Source organism: Condylura cristata, unplaced genomic scaffold, assembly GCF_000260355.1.
Source record: "Condylura cristata isolate star-nosed mole 26May11 unplaced genomic scaffold, ConCri1.0 scaffold00024, whole genome shotgun sequence".
Lineage (NCBI taxonomy): Eukaryota > Metazoa > Chordata > Mammalia > Eulipotyphla > Talpidae > Condylura > Condylura cristata.
The window spans coordinates 19,869,461-19,892,047 of record NW_004567125.1 but is presented as its reverse complement, the minus strand read 5'-3'; the positions used below and the strand labels follow the sequence as shown (position 1 = coordinate 19,892,047).

The following is a 22,587-nucleotide window of genomic DNA, read 5'->3' as shown; positions in this document are numbered from 1 at the left end:
GGCTTTAGATTCTCAGTGCTGTGCTTTAACCAGCTGCACCACCAGGGAGGGCCAAATTTTTATTTTATTTTTAAGATTTATTTTATTTATTTATGCATACAAGATCTGGGATGTAGGCCAGAGGTGCAGGAGGATGGGGGACTGAGGATTCACCAAAAACAGATTGGGGAATAGAACAGGTGGACTGATTGAAATACACTGCTGAGGGAAGCAGTGAGTGAGATAGGTTTGCTGCATATGTGATTTAACTCCCTGGCCAGAGATCGAACTCATGCCAGGGATTGAACTTCATGTTGCAATGGCTGCAGTTAGCTTAATAGTGCTGAAACTTAACCCCTTGCATCTGCAGCGAGGCCCTACAAAATTTTTTTCGAACATGAAATAATATAAAAATAAAAGTAGAATAGTGTTCCCAAAATATATTATATTGATAATTATATTAAAATTGTAATAGTTTAAAGTTTTTTGCCACCATTTTCAGAATATGTTGACAATAGGAATAACTATTGTTGGTCCATAGTCCATTGCCTGAAACTTGAAAATCCAGACAACTGTGAGTACCAAAAGTTCTTTCCTTTTTGATGCCTCAATCTAGAATAGAACTACTTACCTTTTACATATACCACTTTTGTAAGTGTTCTTAAGTTTTCCAGCAGAGATACTAATACTGCAGTGGAGAGTGCTGACAGAAACTTTATTAAAAGTTTTAAATAATATGGACCATATTTTCTTTCAAAATCTGAAAATCCAGAATTATAAATTCATTTATCCTATATTTTGGAAATAGGGATTGTGGTTCTATACATTTGATCTGATGTTGGCAAAACCATGTTGGTGCTTTGTAAAAATTTTGATTCTAAATTGTTCTTAATTAGTAGGTAACAGGTAGATGGCTCTAATTCTTTGTAGTCAGTAAAATTGAGGATAGTCTAATTAAGATGCCAATTATTATTTTTTTCTTTTAGTCAATCCTGTATGTTTATTTATTTATTTTTTTATTACAAAGTTTATTTTTATATCATTTTGCACATTTTTTTTTCCATCTCAATTGTAATCCCCGCGGGTTTCCCATCACCAAATCACCCCTGTGCCACCACCATAGTCCCGTGCATTTCCCTCCCTTCCCCCCACCCCCCGTTTTTTATTCCATTCCCCAACCACCCCCACAAAATGTCTCTGGTATATGGTTGTTCATTATTTTTGTTATTTTCTCCCCTGGTCCATTATACTCCTGCTATGAGTGACACCATCCGGTATTTTTCTTTCTCTTTCTGGCTTATCTCACTAAGCATGATCTTTTCCAGCTCCATCCAAGTTGCTGCAAAAGACATGTGTTTCTCTTTTGGTTGCTGAGTAATATTCCATTGTATATATGTACCACATCTTTCTAATCCAGTTATCTACTTTTGGGCATTTGGGCTGCTTCCATGTTTTTCCAATTGTAAATAAAGCAGCAGTAAACATGGGGGTACAAGTATCTTTTTCAATCAGTGTTTTTGTGTCTTTTGGGTAGATAACCTAGAAGTGGGATTGCTGGGTCGTAAGGAAGCTCCATGTTTAGCAGTTTGAGGAACCTCCAAACAGTTTTCCATAGTGGTTGTACTAGTTTGCATTCCCACCAGCAATGCAGGAGAGTTCCTTTTTCTCCACATCCTCGCCAACATTTGTTGTGGTTAGTTGTTTGAAGATGTGCCATTCTCACTGGGGTGAGGTGGTATCTCATTGTGGTTTTAATTTGCATCTCCCTTACTACGAGTGATGTTGGACATTTTTTCATATGCCTGTTGGCCATAAGATGCCAATTATTTTAAAATATTTATTGACATAGAATTACTATGTGATTTTTTGCATATATGTAGAATTTTTTTTAAAGATTTATTTGTGGGCCCTCCCTGGTGGCGCAGCGGATTAAAGCACAGCACTGAGAATCTAAAGCCGCTTCCGCGTGAGTTTGATTCCCGCCTTCCCCGGAGGTGACCACATGGCTGGCAGACCTCTCCTGACCCTCCCGCTGCTCCCCTCAGCTGTGTACTTCGTCGATCTGCCTGTTCTGCGCCCCACTCTGTCTCTGGTGAAGCCTCTCGCCGCCCCTGAACCTGTGGCCTGTACCCCAGTTCTGTTGCACAAATAAATAAATCTTTAAAAAAAAAAAAGATTTATTTGTGCATACAGAACTGGGGTACAGGCCAGAGATGCAGGGGCAGTGAGAGGATTCACCAGAAAGAGTGGGCAGCAGAACAGGCTGACTGATAAGTATACTGCTGAGGGGAACAGCAGGGGGGTAGGTCAGGAGAGGTCTGTGGCCATGTGGTTCCCTCCCGGGCAAGCGGGGATCGAACTCATGCTGATGTGGCTTTAGCTTCTTAGTTCTGTGCTTTAACCCGCTGCGCCACCAGGGAGGGCCCTGTTCATATACTTTTTAATGAAAATATCTTTATGTTTCATATTCTATGGGTAAACCCCATATGCTCCACAGTGTTCATAGCAGCATTATTTACGTAGCGGTATTATTATAGTAACTAGGACATGGAAACTGCATAAATGTCCATCAGTGAATGATTAGGTCAAGAGGTGATATACATACATATACATGCACACAGAAAGACACATGTACACACACACACAGACACACATGCCATGGAATGCACTGGACTATGGTGAGGGCATATGGGTGATTTGGTGATGAGAAGCCCAAGGGGAGATTGCAACTGAGATGGGAAAATGCACAAAATATATAAAAATAAATTATTATAAAATTTTAAAAAAGAATGGATATTAAATAATCATCCTGAGGTCACAGCAGGGTAGGGAATAGAAAAGGGAACACAAGGTACAGTGGTGAGGAAAACAGCTTAAAAATTTTTTTGAAAGTTATACACTTCTAGTAAAATAAATTTTTAATCAGTATCAGATTATCAGTTTGATGATAATTATCTAAATTTGTTGTATTGCTAATTAAATGATAGCACAAATGGAAAAAGGCCTTACAGTTAGAGGATTTTGGTCATGGGAACTGAAATTGTATGTGTGTATACTTTTTTGTTTACTCCCCAGAAAATAGAGAATACTTAGCATAAAACATAAGCCAGTGTAGGGCCCTCCCTGATAGCAGCACTTCAAGGGAGCTGCAGCAACCCCCAGCCCTGGAGGTGATCCATATGGCTCCCCTCAGAAGTGTACTTAATCAATCTGCCTGTTCTATCCCTAATCTGTCTCTGGTGAGTCTTCTCAACCGCCCCTGCACCTGAGTTCTGTATGCATAAATAAATCTTTTTCTTTTTAAATTTATTTTTTTATTCATACAGAACTGGGGTACAGACCAGAGATGCAGAGGATGAGAGGATTCACCAGATACAGTGGGGAGCAGGACAGGTAGAATAGAGAAGTACAGTCCAGAGGGGCACAGTGGACGTGTCAGGAGAGGTCTTGCTATGCCTTGTGATCACCTCCTGGGCAGGCGGAGATAGAACTCATGTAGAAGTGGCTTAAGCCTCTTAGTGCTGTGCTTTAAACCTGCTGTGCCACTATTGAGGGCCCAATAAATAAATCTGTAAAAGAATAAATAAAAAAAAGCCAGTGTAAAGGCAGTTGGATACATTTTATTTGCAAAGAGAATGAAAATGCAGAATCAAGGAGAAAATATTTAAGTTTTCCGTTATTAAATAATAGCTTACACAGGTATTTTTTAGTGAATAATGTAAATAAAATCTGTATGGCAGTTAAATGATGTTATACTTAAAATCTGATTTTGTTAGAAATGATAGGTCTCAATAGTACTTAAATATGTGATGGAAAATTTAGACTTTGATGTAAAAATTTATGAAGATGTAGTTTTCCAATAATATTTTTGCAAAAAGAAGTCTCTTGATCTTTTTGTTGTTATTGTTGTTGGTGGCAGAGACGAGTGGGTAGTTTAAAGTGATAGATTGTGAAAAAGTGTATATTATTTGTCAGGAGATAGGTGCTAAATATTTTAATTGATCATTTAATCTTTTGTATATATTTTTTGATTTAAACTGAAGTAGTACTGGTTTTAGGTGTACAACCTTATAAATCAATATATGTACATTATGTTCACCACCAAAAGTATAGCTCCCACCCAGCACCATTTATTTGATCCCCTTTCACTTGATTTAATTATCACTTCATTCTCTGTTCTTTCTGGTAACCACTATTTGTTCTTATATGCTAAAAAGTTTTTTTGTTGTTAATTTTGCTTATTTATTAACAGTCTCTTTATTTACCACATCTCCAACTATCTTATTATACTAAACATAATAGGTAGTTTTAGACTTTAAATGAGGGATTGCAAAATTTTCTTATTATGCTAGACATAATAGGTGATTTTAGACTTCATGCAAAATGTCATCCCTCTCTCTTATCCTTCTATCTTCCTTTTCCCTTACTTTCTCATACTCGGCTTTCTTTTTCTCTCCTTCATCTGCCTCCCATCCTATTAGTCTCCCTCTCCTTCTTCCTCCTCTTTTCCCTAACATTTTTCTCTACTTTTTTTTTGCCACTGGGTCCTCAGTAGGTGGCTTTCGAACCCATGTTTGTGTTATAGCCCCATAATTCTGCACATACATATATACTGGGTTTTCACCTTTTACCACCAATTCACTCCGCTTCTCATTTACTCTCCCTGTATAGTTTCTATGATATTAGAAAAATTGGGTAAATGTCTTTTTTCCCAGATCACTAAACAAATAAAACTATGATTTTGCTGGCAGAAGATATCAAGTTATTTGCCTTCTATCTGCTTAGAATAGATTGCCTTATATGCTTTACCACAGTCATTTCATCAGACTTTATTTTTGAATATATAGTAGTACTGATGTGTTAGAGAGAGTCAAGTGATTGTGAGACCAAAATTACCTCTTTTTGTATGTGTATTAAGAATTTTCAAGCCAGGATAACTATAATATGTTACTGTAAAATTACCAGGAAATATTGAGCTCTTACCCTTATGAACTATTACAAGAGAAAAGAAATACTACACCAGGCAGAAGCAATACAGTTTTCTTGTAAGTATGCCAGAATTTAGAATGTGTGCCCCGTAGATGTTATTTGGAAATATTTCAGAAAACATGCGTTTGGGAGTTATACTTTATAGTGTATAGAAAGCAACCAGAAAATGTTATGCTCATCTTAAAAAGAGAAAATATTGTATGAGCTACAAAATTAAAACTTTTCTTGACCTGTCAAAGAGCTGAGGTCACTGACAAGGCATGGGAAATGCATTCTGAGGAAAGACAAACCTCTCCAAGTATAGTATGGTTACACATTAACTACTCCACCCTTTTCAGACCACAGGAGGAAGAAGCAGTCACCATAGAAGTTGATGAGAAGAAATGAAACAAAGTATTAATGCCTTTATAAGGGCAATTAAGGCTAGCATACCAGTGTAGAATACTTATAGAGGCCTGAAACACAAAGGGACTGCATTTTGTTTCCTCAGCTGTTCTCCTGGTCTTCCACTTACTGCTTAAGAAAGTAAGAAAAAAAGCCATCAGTGGCATGCAGACATCATGACGAGATTAGTTCCTGATGAAAGGCCTACAAAAAAAAATCACTCTTTTCTCTAAACCCTCCATTTATGTATATAGAAAGCATTAAGCCATTGGGAGAGCATGAGGAAAACTTCAGGAACCTGCATCAACACAAAGCAGAGATCAAATACCTCTGAATTAGTAGCATAAAACTCTAGCTAAAAGTTCCCTCACATTCTGTGTTGCTGCCATGATGATGATGGGCTGGAATACTAAGTAATAAAGTAGAAATTCAGGTAGCAATGATTCCTGCTTAGACTCTGATGGACCAGAAGAACTTAGAATACCTGCTCGGAGTTGAATCCTAGCACCAAAATAAACCAGTTAGCCATTTAGCACTTGAACAGAGACAATTGCATGGAGTTAGACCCTCTTTTTGACCAGAGAGTGAGAATTAATGAAAGTTGAGGATAGAGGAGAACAGAGAGAAATAAGCACAGCTCATTGCAGGAAAAATACTAACCTGAAGTACACTTAACAGTAAGCGACCTCAACCATTGAGTAATAAATCAGCTGATTCTTTCACAAAATGAGCCTGGCAGAAAATAAGATACACTCATAAACAGTGGCTACTGTTCTGTAAGTGATCTTTTGAAAATAGAATAACAGAAATAGTGAAAGATAAAATGATAGCAAACTTCTTGACAACAATTATAGAGGCCAGAATTTAATGGCGCTACACATGTTTAAAATAATAAATTGGTCCTAAACACTATATCCCACCAACTTTTTTTTTTTAAACAAAGGAAGACCATTCTTTTTCTTTGAACAACCAAAAGTCAGTTAATTCAAAAATTGAGATGGGTATAAAATGTTAAACCTCCTTACATGGATGAAAGAACAGATAATTGGTTAGTTATGTGACGGATGAATAAGTACAGAACAATGAATGTATTTCAGAGCTAAATTACAGAAAATAAAAACAAAATTGGCCGGTTAATTTTGTCTAACTCTTTGTTGAAGTAGAATGTTAGTATTAAATAGTTGTGGCTATTTTGGCAAGACACATTTGTGAGACTAACAAGTAAGTGATACCTATACTGTGGATCCACAAATAGAATGTTTATGATATTCTTGTCAGCATAAATACAAATACTAAATGAACTTTGTACTCTACTTTAATTATAGATCTATTTATATAGTGTGGGATATATATCTAAAGTTACTTACTGCATAGTCCCTTGGAGAAAACTAACTAGTAATTGCTTAGAGGGGTTGACTATGTACCATCATTTTGAAAAAATCTTATACTAGTCAGGTTATCTGAAATTATATTCATCAAAGTTGTTCTTTATTAACTTTACTAATGTTGTTACTATTCATACAAATCTAAAAATAATCCTACCTCTCAAGAGAACAGTTTGTTAAATAAGGTAGACAAGAAAATCCATTGTGAAAAAAGGCATTGGAACAATACTTTTAAAATCGAAGTTATGTGTCACCCTCTTTTGAAAAACTGAATAGTAATTGGTATGTAGAATCTATTACAAACCTACCAAGTCAGAATCTTCAAAGAACACTAAGCACTGTTATTTTGAAATTGTGCTGCAAGTCATTTTCATGTCTACCCTATTCTCTTCTCCTAGGACAAGAATAAATATGCTAAAAATATTCACAGATCCTTAATTGGTCAATAAGAGTTGGTAATCTAGATATAGACTAAATGAGGGCATGTTATATGCCATAGTAAGAAAACTTGGTTTGTTTAATGAATATAATTGCATTAAAGTATTTTCTGGGTTTTTATAGCTTTTAGTAAAACATTAAGAACAAATCTGTCCAGTAAAAGGAAAAAGTTTTTTCTTATCAACTATTATTACTGAGATAATAGGGCTCATTATGCCTTTTAAGATATCATAAAGGAGTGCATTAAGTAGAGTAAGCCCCAAAACTACATTATAGTTTGCCTTTAAATTTCCTATTATATGTTACTTTTTCATATTCTTGCATGCAGTCTACCTAATATACTGCTATACACAAAACTTGTGATATTTCTGGAACACTAGTTACAATGCAGATTTTTATGCTGGGTTGAATGAAAGTGCCTTGGGAAATGGACATTTCGAGGTACACTGTAAGATAAGTTAGTTGACATGAATTGAGGGTCAATCAATATTTTATTTTTAAAGTTGCTTCAGATGGTTATTTTACCAATAAAAGTAATAAGATATGGAAGACTGAAAATGACTGTGATAGTCTAAACTGAAAATGCTTTATCAACAAACATTTGTTTCATATAAACATTATTTTAAGTAAAATTTATACACTATTGTATACTTATTATTATATACTTAGCATACAAAGAATTTAAATCACAAAAGAATGAGAACAAAATAAAAATCAATTAAACTTGTGAACTGAAATTGTTTTGCTTGAATAGTCCTGCTGATGGGAAGTTGTTGATGTCTGTAGTTCAAGGATCTAAATGGTAAAGAGTTAACAGGGAGTGAAAAGGTGACATGATCCTGGGCAATATCTGCCTAGGATTTTGTGAATGTGCTTAGCTGCAGATCTGTTGATACATCAATAAATTTCCAGAAACTTTGTCTTAACTTGGGACCCTTGTAGTGAGTAGTAGTTAAGCCTCTGAGAATACTAACCACTACCTGCACAGTATGAGATAATGCTTCTACATGCCTATAAACAAAAGAACAGAACTGAGTAAAATAGCCAAACTAGTATTGACTCTCAGAACCAATAATAAAAACTGAAAAATAAGGCTAATTTGGAAGTTTTTAAAGGTATGGAAACAAACTTTGGACAATAATACATAATCCAGGTTTTGGAGAAGTACTGAACTGCAAACTAATGTAAGGATTTCATACTGGTTTTGGAACAGTATTAATTAGCTTTGTCCCTTAAATAACATGCATTCTAAAGTTTTAAGCCTAATCATTAAAGACTAGAAATGGGATTTCTATTTCCAAACCTGTAATGAGAAACAAATTATATTAAAAAGAAAAACAAAAACCTCAATGTACAGACACTAGGAAAGGAAGAAATGAAGAACCATAGTAAAAGCAGGGTGAATTTTCTGTTCTGAACCTAGGAAAGTATGGTTATAAAAAATATATATATGTAGATATGAGTTTGAAATGAAGTTGCAGGATTATTATCTGTCATCCTGGCTCTAGGAACAGAAATTAAAAGTAACTAGAAATTTTAAAATGGACACTTACATTATGGTGGTTTTATTAAGGTGGTAATATAAACATGTAGGTTTCTGGTTAAACAATGTGCCATATAACCTTATTTCGAACATTTGCTATTTTCCCCTTATTACAGTAACATTGATTTATAACAATATATAATGTAGAGATATAGCTTGGAAGTAGAATTAAATGTTTCTGATGTTCACTTTGATCTCTGCTTGACCATGTTGTATATAGATTGAGTCTGCTACTCTTGCTTTTGGTATAGTCTCTCTAGTGGCTACAGGATACATTGTAATGTAAAACTTTATATGTATTTTATTCTTTACTAAAGGTAATAGACTCTTCATTAAACATGCAGTCCAATAAAATTTTCCTACATCTATTCAAAATAAATAATTTTTACTCCTGATTTGATTATGTCAGTGGTTACTTTATTGGTGGAACGCTGTGTTCAGTATCCCTATACCAAAATTATTCACTGTATTGAAATTTGTTCTTTATTGGTATTTCTCCTAATGATTGTATAAGTAGCACAATTTCGTTAAAAAATTAAAAGTAGCATTATCTTTACGTGAAGGACATTTATATATGTAAACAAATTTAACAATATCACCATGGGAGCAAACCTTATATGCCCCTGATATGATAACAGTAGGGAGGTTATTACTGTTATAGTATTCTTATCAAAAATATTTAACATGAACATAGTAATGAGAAATGTTTAGCAAATTCAGATATGTGGAACGTTATATAAATAGTATATTCTTCAAACAAAACAATAATTTAATTAGATAAAAACATGAATTAAACATGGAAATTAATTCAGTAACACATCAGCTAAGCTTAAGTAAACAAACAGCAGGACATTTTAAACAACTGGGATATTTGAGTATAGAATATATATTTAATTATATTTTCCTGAATACGACAGAAGGCAATTGTGGAGAGCTGTTATTTGAAGGTAATTACTGATTTTTTTTTTAACTAGTAATTTAGGATATTTGAAATGTACTTACAGTCAGTTCAGGGGAACAAAAGAGTGGGGCTGTTTGTAGCAAGTAGAAAAATGTAAGTATGATGAAATGTTTACAATTGGTAAATTAAAGTGGTAGTCATTCTGTTTTTCAGCTTTTCTGTAGGTTAAATTTTTTTGAAAGTAAAATTTTTGGAGGAAAAGTAAAACAGGGTCTATAAATCTTCAAAGTACTAAGACTATTTAAAATGTAAGCATCTTTAGGAAGATTATCTTTTTGTAAAGGAAAGAAATTATTGAGGTTCCCTCCACTCACCTATATTGTTACCATCATGTTACTAAAGTGTCTGTACAGTGTAGAATGTAGACTTCCAAGTTCTTAAGTGATTATAAAGTTAAATCACACTCTTAAGTACAGCAAATACACAAAACCAAAAAAAAAAAAAAAACCATCTTGATGGTGTAACAGCAGTATAATAGAATAATAGATCCAGTATATTTTTTTGGCTAAAATACAGCACCACTTCGCATAGTAAGCTGCTTCTGAGAACCGCAGTATAGTCTTCAAAGCTGCTATATCTATAGAGCATCTGCCATGATGTTTCACTCTTCATACCACTTTTTCATTCCAGCTACTTTCTGTATAATCTTTGTGAAATAGAGTGGCATAATTTAACTCTTTTGTATATCTCTATATCTTCTACATGTTCTTTTGCCTTTTGAATTGGCTTGAGAAAAAAGTATATATTAGTAAATGGTATGAATTCTAATTTATAATAATAAAATATCACTATTTCATTTTATAACATAGTTTGAGAAGTACTTTTTAAATTATTGGCGGTAAAGAGAAACTTAATTTTTCACCTGATAAATTTAATACAAGCAAAGTAATCGAAGCAATATAACTTTTTCCATTTTTACTTTAGCCCAGAAATTGCAGTTGTATGTGTTATTGCCATAGTATAAATTAAGATTGACATTTGAAGCATTCACTTAATCCAGTTATAACAGCAATTTACTCTTCCACATACACAGCAAAATTTCTGGAAAACTTTAAAATGAGCCAATTCTCTAGCATGGAAGCTTTCTTTAAATTATTATTTTAACAGAACTGATAAGCTGATCATAAAATTTATGTGGAAATACAAAAGATTGGAAATTGCCAAAACAATTTTGAAAAAAGAATTTTTGAGTTGAAAAACTGTATCTTTCTTATCTGAAGATATCATAATCGTTAGTTTTCTAGTTATAGGTTTGACATTGTAAAACATTTGATGAAAAATCACTAAAAGCAATTAAAATTAGCCATGCTTTTCATTTCTTCATTTTCCTCCTTTTGTTTTGCTTTAGATCACTGTGTCCACTACTATGATCTTCGTAACACTAAACAGCCAATCATGGTGTTCAAAGGACACCGAAAAGCAGTGTCTTATGCAAAGTTTGTGAGTGGTGAGGAAATTGTCTCTGCGTGAGTATTACTTTCTTCAGAGGCTGAGCTTCATACACAACTCTGTCACCATTTACCACCATGGGTTTATGTAAATAGTAATATGGTACATATGCAGGTTTTAATAAATAATAGTTTTTTATAACTTGTCTGATTAAAATACAGGCATATTTGATCTATATTGCTCATTTTATATGTTGTTTATAAAAAAATTCTGATTTTTAATGTTTAAAGTATCCACCTTAAACATTTGAACTTCAGATTATATTTCAGCTTTTCCTTTAGAGAGAAACAATGTATTTGTTGCAATAGAATGAGAAGTATATTACTTATTGAGATCTACTAATATGTTAGTATATATTTATATACAGTACAGTAGTAGTATAGGAAAGGATTAAAGAAAGTAGGAGTTTTCTGAGGGGAAGTATTTTAGATAATTTGTTCATATATCTAAGTTGTTTGGTAACCTGTCAAAAACTGCCCCATCTAAAATATAAAAGTAGAAAGTATAAAAATGAGTAATAACTCATCAAAATATTATTCAGATTGAAATATAGAGAGTGGTTATGAGACAAATATTTTTCTTCCATTTTCAGATTTATAAATGTTGGCTCAGTTTAAACTTCAAGTAGTTGAAGTTTATATATTCTTAATTATATAAATTGAATATCTTAATTGACCTTATAATGCAGATAGGTGTTTGTATTTTTACCAACTTTTTTCTTAATTTTTATAAATCATCATGGACATAATGATTAAAGCCTAGAAGTATTTAAATAAGTTTATCCTCAAGTTTATGTGGAAATTTTACAAAGTAGCATTAAAAAATAGATATATTGCTGCAGCCTCTGCCATCTTGATCTGAAGTATACTCATACACATACACACACACACACACACACACACACAGAGAGATGAACTTAAAAAACAACATAAATTTCTAAGAAAAGATGTTATGTTGAAAAACTATGAAAAACAATAAAGAAGTATTCAAAATTTGAAACTTGGCCTTTGAAATAAAGACAGTTCTACTATTTGCTAGCTCTGTTACCTTCAATATATTTATTGTGCAAAACAAAAGTAAAACTAAATTACTGGATGAAGGAAAAGTAGCTAGCGAAGCTAGTATGTATAGTATGATCCATTTATTATAATAAATACAGAGAAAAATAAAAATAATGGTGTTATTCATGTTCTTAAGCTTTCTATACATGATAGGATGATCTGTGATCTTTATATTCAACTGTTTTTTTTTTTTCTTAAAAAAGCTTCATTCATATATTATTTCATTAGGACAAGCTTCTTCATAAACCATTAATCCATTTATATTGCTCTACCTTTCTGTGTTTAACTAATATGTGAAAATATATACAATTCAGTGGTTTCTCTGGAATTAAGCACAGTCTCTATAAAATTATCTCATTGTTTGATGATGGTAGAGTGGTGGTATTGATACCTAGTGTTTATTGATCACTTCCTATAAGCTCAGTTACTGTTGAAAGCATTTAAATGAACTAATTTAATTTTTGCAATATCTCATAGGATTCATCTAATTCTGTAAGATTGAATCATTTTATTTCATATTTTACTTATGAAAAAATTGAGACCAGAGAAATTGTATAGCTTTTCCAAGAGCAAAAGTAAATTAATGCCACAGGGAACACGCTTAGATAATATAGCTCCACAGCCTGCATTCTTACCCAACAAATTGATATTAGCTCTAATTAGTAGTGCTAAGTTTCATTCCATAAAATCTTTAATGTCTTTTAAACTCTTTGTTTTTATCTCAGCTCAACAGACTTAAACTCTTTGTTTTTATCTCAGCTCAACAGACAGTCAGCTAAAGCTATGGAATGTAGGAAAACCATACTGTCTACGTTCCTTCAAGGGGCATATCAATGAAAAAAACTTTGTAGGTCTCGCTTCCAATGGAGATTATATAGCTTGTGGTGAGTGAAATTGCCTTTTCCTAGACCTTTTAACAGGTATCTGTCACTGATACTGCATTCAGTAGAAATAGATTACCTCCCCAGACTGGACGTTCTCTGTCACTCAGAAGTAGCAAAACTGACTCAAATGATTTAAGTTTCTAAACCACTCATCTAATTAGAGTAATGCTTTTATTTAAAAGGAAATAGGAAATAAGTTTTATATATTACCAAAACTTGCCTTTTAGTGGTGTAATTTCCTTTCTCTTCTTTAGATGGAATTCTTACTAAGTATGATTAGATTATTGCTATAGTAATAAAATTCTGGTTCTTCTCTAGACCTCTACTTTAAATGATATTTATGCGGTAATTTCAACCATAAATTTATTAATATTGCTGTCATTTAACATTGATTATTACTTTGGGTTGGTATAGTATATGTTTCTTCTAGGAATCTTTTCCTTTCGTGAGAAGTCCAATACTCTTACCTTTCAAATTTAATCATTAAAAGATTAGTCATCTTTGAACATAACTAAACATTAGGTGATACTTTGTGATTTGATGCCCTAATTTTGAGATCTTACTTGTTTTTTGTTTCTTTGTTTTTAGGAAGCGAGAATAACTCTCTTTACCTGTACTATAAAGGACTATCTAAGACCTTGCTGACTTTTAAGTTTGATACAGTCAAAAGTGTCCTGGACAAAGACCGAAAAGAAGACGACACAAATGAATTTGTTAGTGCTGTGTGCTGGAGGGCACTACCAGATGGGGTAAGTTTTTGTGTAAGTTTTTTTTAATCTTACTGTCTCATGATATTTTATTTTTATGTAGACATAAGTACTTTTTTAAAGATTAAGATGTAAATTAATACATACATTTTCTTTTATGCTTAGCAGTTTATCACCAAAGGAAACATTCATTTTGGGTAGCAATTGAAGTATCTCATGGAATAGTGTTGTGCTGATGTGATGTCTCTCTCAGCATCTTGTCCGTACTTTTGTTGTAGCCATTATCACCTTGTCTCTTTCTATCTCTCCTATGCAGTGGAAATATATCCAGAGTGTACATTTTCTCATTTTCCTTAATGATCATATGCAGCTCAATAAATATTCAGCTGAGACTGGTATTGTACTTGGGAGAAAATAATCTGATGTAGGTAAAGAACACTATATACTTAATTCATTATTGCTTTGGGGGCAAAAACTGATTTCTATAAAATATACAAGAATATTTAAATGCATTTAATTTTTTTTTTTTAAAGATTTATTTATTTATTCATATAGAACCTGGGGTACAGGCCAGAGATGCGGAGGGTGAGAAGATTCACCAGAGACAGAGCAGGGAGCAGAACAGGCAGATCGACGAAGTACACTGCTGAAGGGAGCAGCGGGCGGGTCAGGAGAGGTCTGCCGCGCCATGTGGATCTCCTCTGGGGCAGGCGGGGATCGAACTCATGTGGAAGTGGCTTAAGCTTCTTAGTGCTGTGCTTTAACCCACTGCGCGATCAGGGAGGGCCCTAAATGCATTTAATTTTGAACAGGAAAGTATCCCTTTAGGTTTAAAAAAAATTTTTTTTTCTCAAGCATGCCACCTTCTCATATTTTTTAAAGGTATGAGTTATATGAAGAAGTAATTATTTCTACTATCTTGGTTTATAACAACATTAGTTGATTAATATCATTTTTTAAGCAACAGCTTTTTAAGTACTTACATGGTTAGTTTTATTTGGGGGTAAAACTAGAGCTTCTTATTAGAGTAGTACTTTTTTTTTTAAAGATTTTTATTTATTTGTGCATACAGAAGTGGGGTACAGGCCAGAGGCTCAGGGGTGGCGAGAGGCTTCACCAGAGACAGAGTGGGGAACAGAACAGGCAGATCGACGAAGCACACTGCTGAGGGGAGCAGCGGGCGGGTCAGGAGAGGTCTGCCGCGCCATGTGGTCACCTCCGGGGCAGGTGGGGATCGAACTCAGGCGGAAGTGGCTTTAGCTTCTCAGTGCTGTGCTTTAACCCGCTGCGCCACCAGGGAGGGCCTAGAGTAGTACTTTTAAGATGTCTGAGTTCAGTTCCAGTTTAACTTTAAATATTTTCTATATTCCACTTTTATCTTAAAGTTATATTTTTCAACTTACCATTTGGGTAATGGCAGTCTGGGTGATTTGCACAAACTTCTTTAACTAGAAATCATGGAACAAGTACATGTATTTTAAAATCCAAAACCAAAACCTGTTTGAAGGCACTGTAAACAGATGGAAAAGAGTTATGAAATTTAGGAATTTGACCCGGACTTTTTTAGTCTATTTTTCCCGTAGAAAGTATTCACCAGTTTTGGTGGAATGACTGAAAATGCTTATATGGTAATTTCATAGGGAGATAGGAATTGTAATCTTGTGCTCACCTCCTTATGGATGATTTCACATTGGTTTGGGTCTCCTCAGGAATGTAAGGTAAACCAGTAGAACATAAGCCATCATAGTGATTACAGCTCAATTTCAAACCTTAGTTCTGAAATGAAATTAAGGTGATTCTTGATATCTAGTGCACACATCATATAAAATTAAATCCTATATGAAATAAGATCTTCTAAAGAAATCATCTAAGGACTTCATTCATGGTTTTCAGTTTTGTAAATGCAGTAACTCAGGCACAGTAAAATAAACAGGCATAGGAAAAAGGATAGTATCAATATAAGTCTAGCATAAGCACTGGACAATGGAAACAAAATCAAGCAACTCTGGACAGTATACTGTCAGACATACTTGAAATAACATAGCTAGTATAACTTAAAGATAACATCGCTGACAAGATGAAAGATAAGATGATAATTTCAACTGAGAACTAAAAACTTTGAAAATGAAAATTCTAGGCTTAACCTGAAAATAAGATTGCTAAAATTAAGAAATGAATGGATAAATTGGAAGTTAAGATACAGTTAAAAGATAACTAATGAACTCCTAGATAGGTGAGTAGAAAAGAATACAGAAGGAAGCATGAAAAGATAAAATGATGGAAAAAATAGACTAGAGGTAGAGGATGAAGAAAGTTTAACCATTCGGTGGGAGACTTAGAAAAGGAGAAGAAAAGTAATGCAGCCAAAGCAAATATTAGAAAGGATCTTTGTTGAGAACTTTACAAAATTGATGAAGGACATCAAGATATAGATTAAATAACCCTATGAATGGGTTGAAATGAATGAATGACTTGAAACCTACAATGTGAATATTTTCTATCAGACCTGGGTTTGCCTAGAAATATGATCTCCTTTCTCACTATACTGTTGTTGTTTTTTTTTTTTGTAATATGTAAATTGAGATAAATGTGGAATGTTATGGGTTGAGACTAGTTATTTATTAAATTTACTATGAAACTCCATTCATGGTATAACACCTGGACTGAGAAATGAGTCGGTATACTGACCTTACGTCTATACAAAAAGGACAATGAAATTATCATGAAACAAGGCACATATCTATGAAAATGAGATACATTGCAGTGGTGTACTCTGTGTGTGGATTGGGGAGAGATTCAAGAAGGTACACAGGTGCTTACTGGCTGGCTTCCTAATGAGTTTGAAAATGGTTGTGCATACTGAATTTCCTGTCTTAACATCCTTCCACAAAGTAGCTTAGTGCTAAGTACATGGTAATTGTTTCTGATGTTACTCTTGCTGCTGGTGGAATAGTCACACCTTAACACATTACAGTAAAAGTGCTTTACATAAAATACAAAGAGGGATACTTAAGGCAAAACAGGAAAAGTTAACTGTCTCAAAGACTGATGCCAACTTTTCAGTGAAGCAGTGGAAACCAAAAGATAGTGGAATGACATCTTTAATATGTAAAGGAAAATCTGAAAGTCTGCCAATCTGAAAGTCTGCATAAGCAAAAGTTTTCAAGATAAATGTAAAATAAGGAAAATTTTAGATAAATATAAAGAATGCCACCAGAAGTCTCTAAAGAGAACAAATTATATTCTAAGGCAGAAGGAAAAGATACCCAATAGAAAGGTCAGAGTCACAGAAACAAATGGAAAGCAATAAAAATGGTAAATATGTAAGAAATCTAAATGCATATTGACTACATAGAGCAAAGATGACTTGTTGGATTTAATAAACACAGAATTAAGTACTTGACATTATCAGAAGGCTAAGAATAACTGTTTCCAAGCCCTTGCCTTGTCAAGGAAGGAAGTAAAATAAAAGAGCTAATTATACTAGAATGGAAAGATGCATATTGTAGTTTGTAAGACAACTTCTAGTGTAGGTTCTTAATCTGTGCTACCCACACTAGCAAAATTAGCACCCCCTGAGATCTTTCTTTAACTAGTTTCGTTACCATTACAGAGTTATTGTAAATCTTTTTTTATTCTATTTTTTTCTTTTATGTATTTTTTGCATTCTTCACTTAAGATTCTATTTTTAGTTTTACATAGAAGAAATGAGGTACAAGCCAGAGTTGGCAGATTCACTAAAGACAGAATTGGAAGGAGAGCATGTGGATCTACTGAAATACACTGCTTCAGTGGCTGCAAATAGCTTCATAATGAAGAAGAGACTTAACCCCTTGTGCCACCAGGGAGACCCTTGATTCTGATTTTATATAACTGGCATTTTGATTAGCAACATAAACTAACTTTTCTTTGTTTTAGATGAGGCAGAAGGTATGAGAGCCTTTGGTATGAAGAAACTTGGTTGTTCATTTATTCAACAAATACTATGTGCAGTCACAGTTATAGATACTAGGATAAAAGCAGTGAATAAAATTATTTTTTAAAAATTGCAGTTATAGGAGGATTAGTTTTGTGTGCTGAAGTAGACTAAAACAAAATAAGTTATTGTACTAAAAGCTGACAAATTCTTTAACATAAAAACAAAGCAAGAACTAATCCATGTTTCAGTGAGCAAAGGACTATTCCAACTAGAGGAAACAGATCAGAGAACTAGAAGAATGTGATTTGTGTTCAAGGAACAGAAAGAAGGCCAGTGTTACTGCATTAAAGTGAGTCAGGAGGAGTGTAGTAGGTAATTTCAGTTATAAGGATTTTGATTTTACTGGGGATGAGTTTGAAGCCATTTTAAGGATTTTAGCAAAGTAGTAATGCAGTCTGACATAAATTTGTTGTGAAATAGTAGTCTGTAATTTTAATGCATTTTCTGACTTTACTTGCTTGAAAAATACCTTTTACTAGGTCTCATGTCTAGATGTAGTAGGCTTTACCTATTGGATATTTATTGGAAGAAGCTACCATCTGGATTAATATTCAAAATTTCTAACAAATGTGAATATGAACTGACTTAAGCTTTCTCTTTTTTTTTCATTTCATAGTATTTCCAAATTCTAAAATGGAAAGAACAAGTATACCTAAAAAGGAATAGTGAGATAGCTGAAAAATTCCAAGTAATTATTCTTCAATTAATTTAGAGTCAATTCCAAACAAAATTTTTACAGCTTTATATTAAGAGTTAGAATGACTCTTCTAAAAAGAACTTTTGTGCATAATTAAGTTATCTTGGAATATTAGGGCTTTTTTTCTTTTAATGATTATTATAGAAGCTCATTCCTCAAAGTAAAAACCAAAACAATTAGAAATGAGTATGTATATTCTAGAGGATTTAGAAAAATAAATCCTACAAAGAGGAAGTTGTTTACTATCACTCTCCAGAAATAACCAATACTAGCATTTTAATGTGATTAATCTTATGTAGTGTTTTCATTCATAGGTCCTTTTTGTTTTTTGTTTTGTTTTCACTAAAATTGAAGGTTTTATAGTTATATATTTTTTACCTTTTGCCTTATTACCATGAAACATTTCCCAGATCAAAAGAATTATTTCCAGTTACTACATATTATTGAAAGACTTACCATAACTGATAGGCTGTTTTTTTGTTGAAGATATTAGTGTTATTTATGATTATACTTTTTACTTTTTAATTGTGAATAATGCTTCTTGTATATTTTGGCAATAAATCTTTACATTTCTAATAAGTTCTTTATAAAAGAACCTAGGAGATGATGTATTTCAAGAAAATGAATAGCTTTAAAACTTGTGATTAAAATTAAGATTGCCTTCCAGAAAAGCTTATTTCCATTTGCTTTTACATCAAGAAAGGGGGGAAATTAAGTTGTAGCAGTCTCTTTAAGACATGGGATACAAGGCCAGCTTGAAAATGTCCTGTTAGTAAAATAGCTCATTTTGTACAAATTGTTTCTATAAACACTTTTGCTAAAATGTTAACTTTTAATTTTTACAGATTGCACACCTTCATACTCAGAATTGCCCTTTAAAAAAATAATAAACTGTATTAAAAGCAAATAGCATGCAACTTAGATAGTATTTCATAATCCTCCTTTGACAATTTAGTACTAGTAATTCAGATATATCTCCCATACTCCACATCCACCTGAGAGTATGCCACAAAGCTAATGTAAATTTAGTATAATAATCTTTTTTGTCTTTTTTATCATCATTTCTTTTTCAGAGGCTGGAATTAGGTACAGGAAATTATACATTCTATGTCTTTGGATCCTTGTGTGGCATGATTCTTATCTGGAAATAATGGAGTATAAATGACTTTTTTGTCCCTAAGTGGTCATACCTATGTAAAGAGGCACCGTAATTTTGTTGGTGGTAGATCCTAAATACCTAGAACCTCCTGCTGAGATTCCAGGTATCCCCCTCATGTTATGAGCTATGAACTCTATCATGCATCTTATCTTAGACCACCAATTGTAAATGAGTATCTCATGATAATAGGTTATACTTTTTAAGGACACTTAACGACTCCCATAGTTTTCAGAAATGCCAAAAACATGTATATACTACCCTCAGCAAAAAGTATTGGTTGTTAAGGGTTGATACTTTATCTTATAACTTGAAACAAGATTCATATGTTTAATGCTAGAGTAAAGGATGTCATGATAATAATTTACATAGTTGAAACAAAGGTTAGCAAAACTTGACTTGGAAATCATACTATATAGAGTTATTAGATGGGAGCATCTTCCAGGCTATATTCTCTCTACTCACATTTACAACAAAATTTTATATAATAAAACTCTTATTTAAACTAAAATTTGCGTTTGTATGCAGATTTTCTTTTCTTTACCTATCATAATTCTAATTCATTAAAAAATCTTGATGAATGAATGATATCCTTATATTCATGTCTCCTAACCTTGCTCACCTGTAACCTCCTTTAAAAATCATCATACTATAGGGCCCTCCCTGGTGGCACAGCTGGTTAAAACACAGCACTAAGAAGCTGGCCACTTCCCCATGAGTTCGATCCCTGCCTGCCCTGGAGGAGATCTACATGGCGCGGCAGACCTCTCCTGACCAGTCCGCTGCTCCCCTCAGCAGTGTACTTCGTCGATCTGCCTGTTCTGCTACCCACTCTGTCTCTGGTGAATCCTCTCACCCTCCTTATCTCTGGCCTGTACCCCAGTTCTGTATGAATGAATAAATAAATCTTAAAAAAAAATCATCAGAGTATATGGGCCCTCCCTGGAGGTACAGTGCATTAAAGCACAGCACTAAGAAGCTAAAGCCACTTCAGCATGAGTTCGATCACCGGAGGTGATCCACATGGCGCCGCAAACCTCTTCTGACCCGCCCACTGCTCCTTCAGCAGTGTACCTTGTCAGTCAGCCTGTTCTGCTCCCCATTCTGTCTCCGGTGAACCCTCTCACTGCCCCTGCACCTCTGGCCTATACCCCAGTTCTGTATGCATAAATAAATAAAATTTAAAAAAAAATAGCATATTGAGTAATAGCACAGATTACAAAGGTAGGCTACTACATTCAAAGCAGATTGTATGTTTACTGTTAGCAATGTTCATTTTTTAATTAATCATAGCATAAGCAGTTTGTGCAAAATCTGTAACTAATAAGTAGTTTTTATAAAGAATTATATAATTCTTTTGGCTTGACTTTTACCTTGTTTGTTGCATAATTAAGTACTAATTTTGGAAGCTAAGTAAATGTTGGCATAGAGATGGATGATAACATCTTATATACCTAATAGACTCCCTAAACCCAGTGGTAGTATAAAAACTACACTAACTTAAGAAAACTTTTTGTCATGTTGTGAACTATTCTACCTTAGTATATAGGTATTTTATAGTTACCATTTTTCCCCAAGAAATTGAACAAAATGATAAACAACTGGGATTAAAAACCTTCTTTGAAACAAAAGAGATACTAAGCAAAGCAAAGAGATACCCAGCTGACTGGGAGATTTTTGCACTCCACACAACTGTTAAGGGATTGATCACAAATATACAAAGAACTCACATGACTCAACAAAAACAAAGTAAACAATCCATTCCAAAAATGGGCAGAACTTAAAAGACACTTCTCCAAAAAGGAAATGTAAATGGCCAACAGACGTGAAAAAACGTTCCACATTGTTCATAATCAGGTAAATACAGATCAGAACCACAATGTGATATCACCTTACACCAATAAGAGTGGCACATAATAAGAAAATTGGCAACAACAAATGGTGGTGAGGATGTAATGAAAAAGGAATTCCCCTACCCTGTTGGTAAGAAAGCAGACTGGTCCAACCACTATGGAAAGCTACTAAGAATGGAGCTACTATATGACCCTACAATTCCACTCCTAGCAGTCTACTCAAAGGACATAAAAATTTCAATTCAAAATGATAACCTGTACATATTTATTGCAACACTATTTATAATAGGTGAAACCTGGATATAACTCAAATGTTCCGAAAATAGATGACTGATTCAAGAAGCTGTGATATATATACACAATGAAATACTATTCCTCACTCAAAGATAAACAGATGCCATTCACAGCAACATGGATGGAACTAGAAGGGATTATGCTCAGTGAAATGTCAGAAGGAAAAAGAAAAATACCAGATGGTTTTACTTATAGGAGGAATATAGGGGAACCAAATAAAGGATCAAGGAACAAAAATAATAACAATTTAAAAAAACGACATAGGGCCCTCCCTGATGGTTCAGCAGGTTAAAGCACAGCTCTATGAAGCTGTCCACAGCCACTGCAGCATGAGTTCGATCCCCTGCCAGGGAGCTGACACACATAGTGCGGCCGACCTTTGCTGATCTGTCTGCTGCTGTCATCGGCAGTGCATTTCAGTAGATCTGCCTGTTATGCCTGTACCCCAGTTCTTGTATGCATAAATAAATATTTATAAAAAACAGCAAAAATGAACAGGCAACTATAAATGAGCTATTCTGTAGGAGGGGGGAAGGAGAGGAATAAAGATGGGGGTGAGAGGAGCTCAAGAAACCATGGTGATAGTACATGGGTGAATTCGGTAGTGTAAATTCTGTGGAGATTACAGTACCTGAGAGAGGAAAGCCAACAGTTTTCAAAAAAATTAGAGGGCCCTCCCTGGTGGCGTAGCGGGTTAAAGCACAGCACTAAGAAACTAAAGCTACTATAGCATGAGTTCGATCCCCATCTGCCCCGGAGGTGACCACATGGCATGGCAGACCTCTCCTGACCCACCCGCTGCTCCCCTCAGCAGTGTACTTCGTCCAT

The 22,587-nt window shown here is 34.0% G+C and overlaps 1 protein-coding gene across 1 annotated transcript in view; it reads left to right on the top strand.

The window, feature by feature from the left end:
- Positions 1–22,587, top strand: part of RFWD2 (ring finger and WD repeat domain 2, E3 ubiquitin protein ligase) — a 143,349-nt gene that overhangs the window by 96,530 nt on the left and 24,232 nt on the right. Inside the window, exons 15-17 of the mRNA XM_012729176.1 lie at positions 11,028–11,145; positions 12,949–13,073; positions 13,662–13,822. Coding sequence (XP_012584630.1) covers positions 11,028–11,145; positions 12,949–13,073; positions 13,662–13,822 — 404 coding nt within the window. The remainder of the gene's footprint in view (positions 1–11,027; positions 11,146–12,948; positions 13,074–13,661; positions 13,823–22,587) is intronic.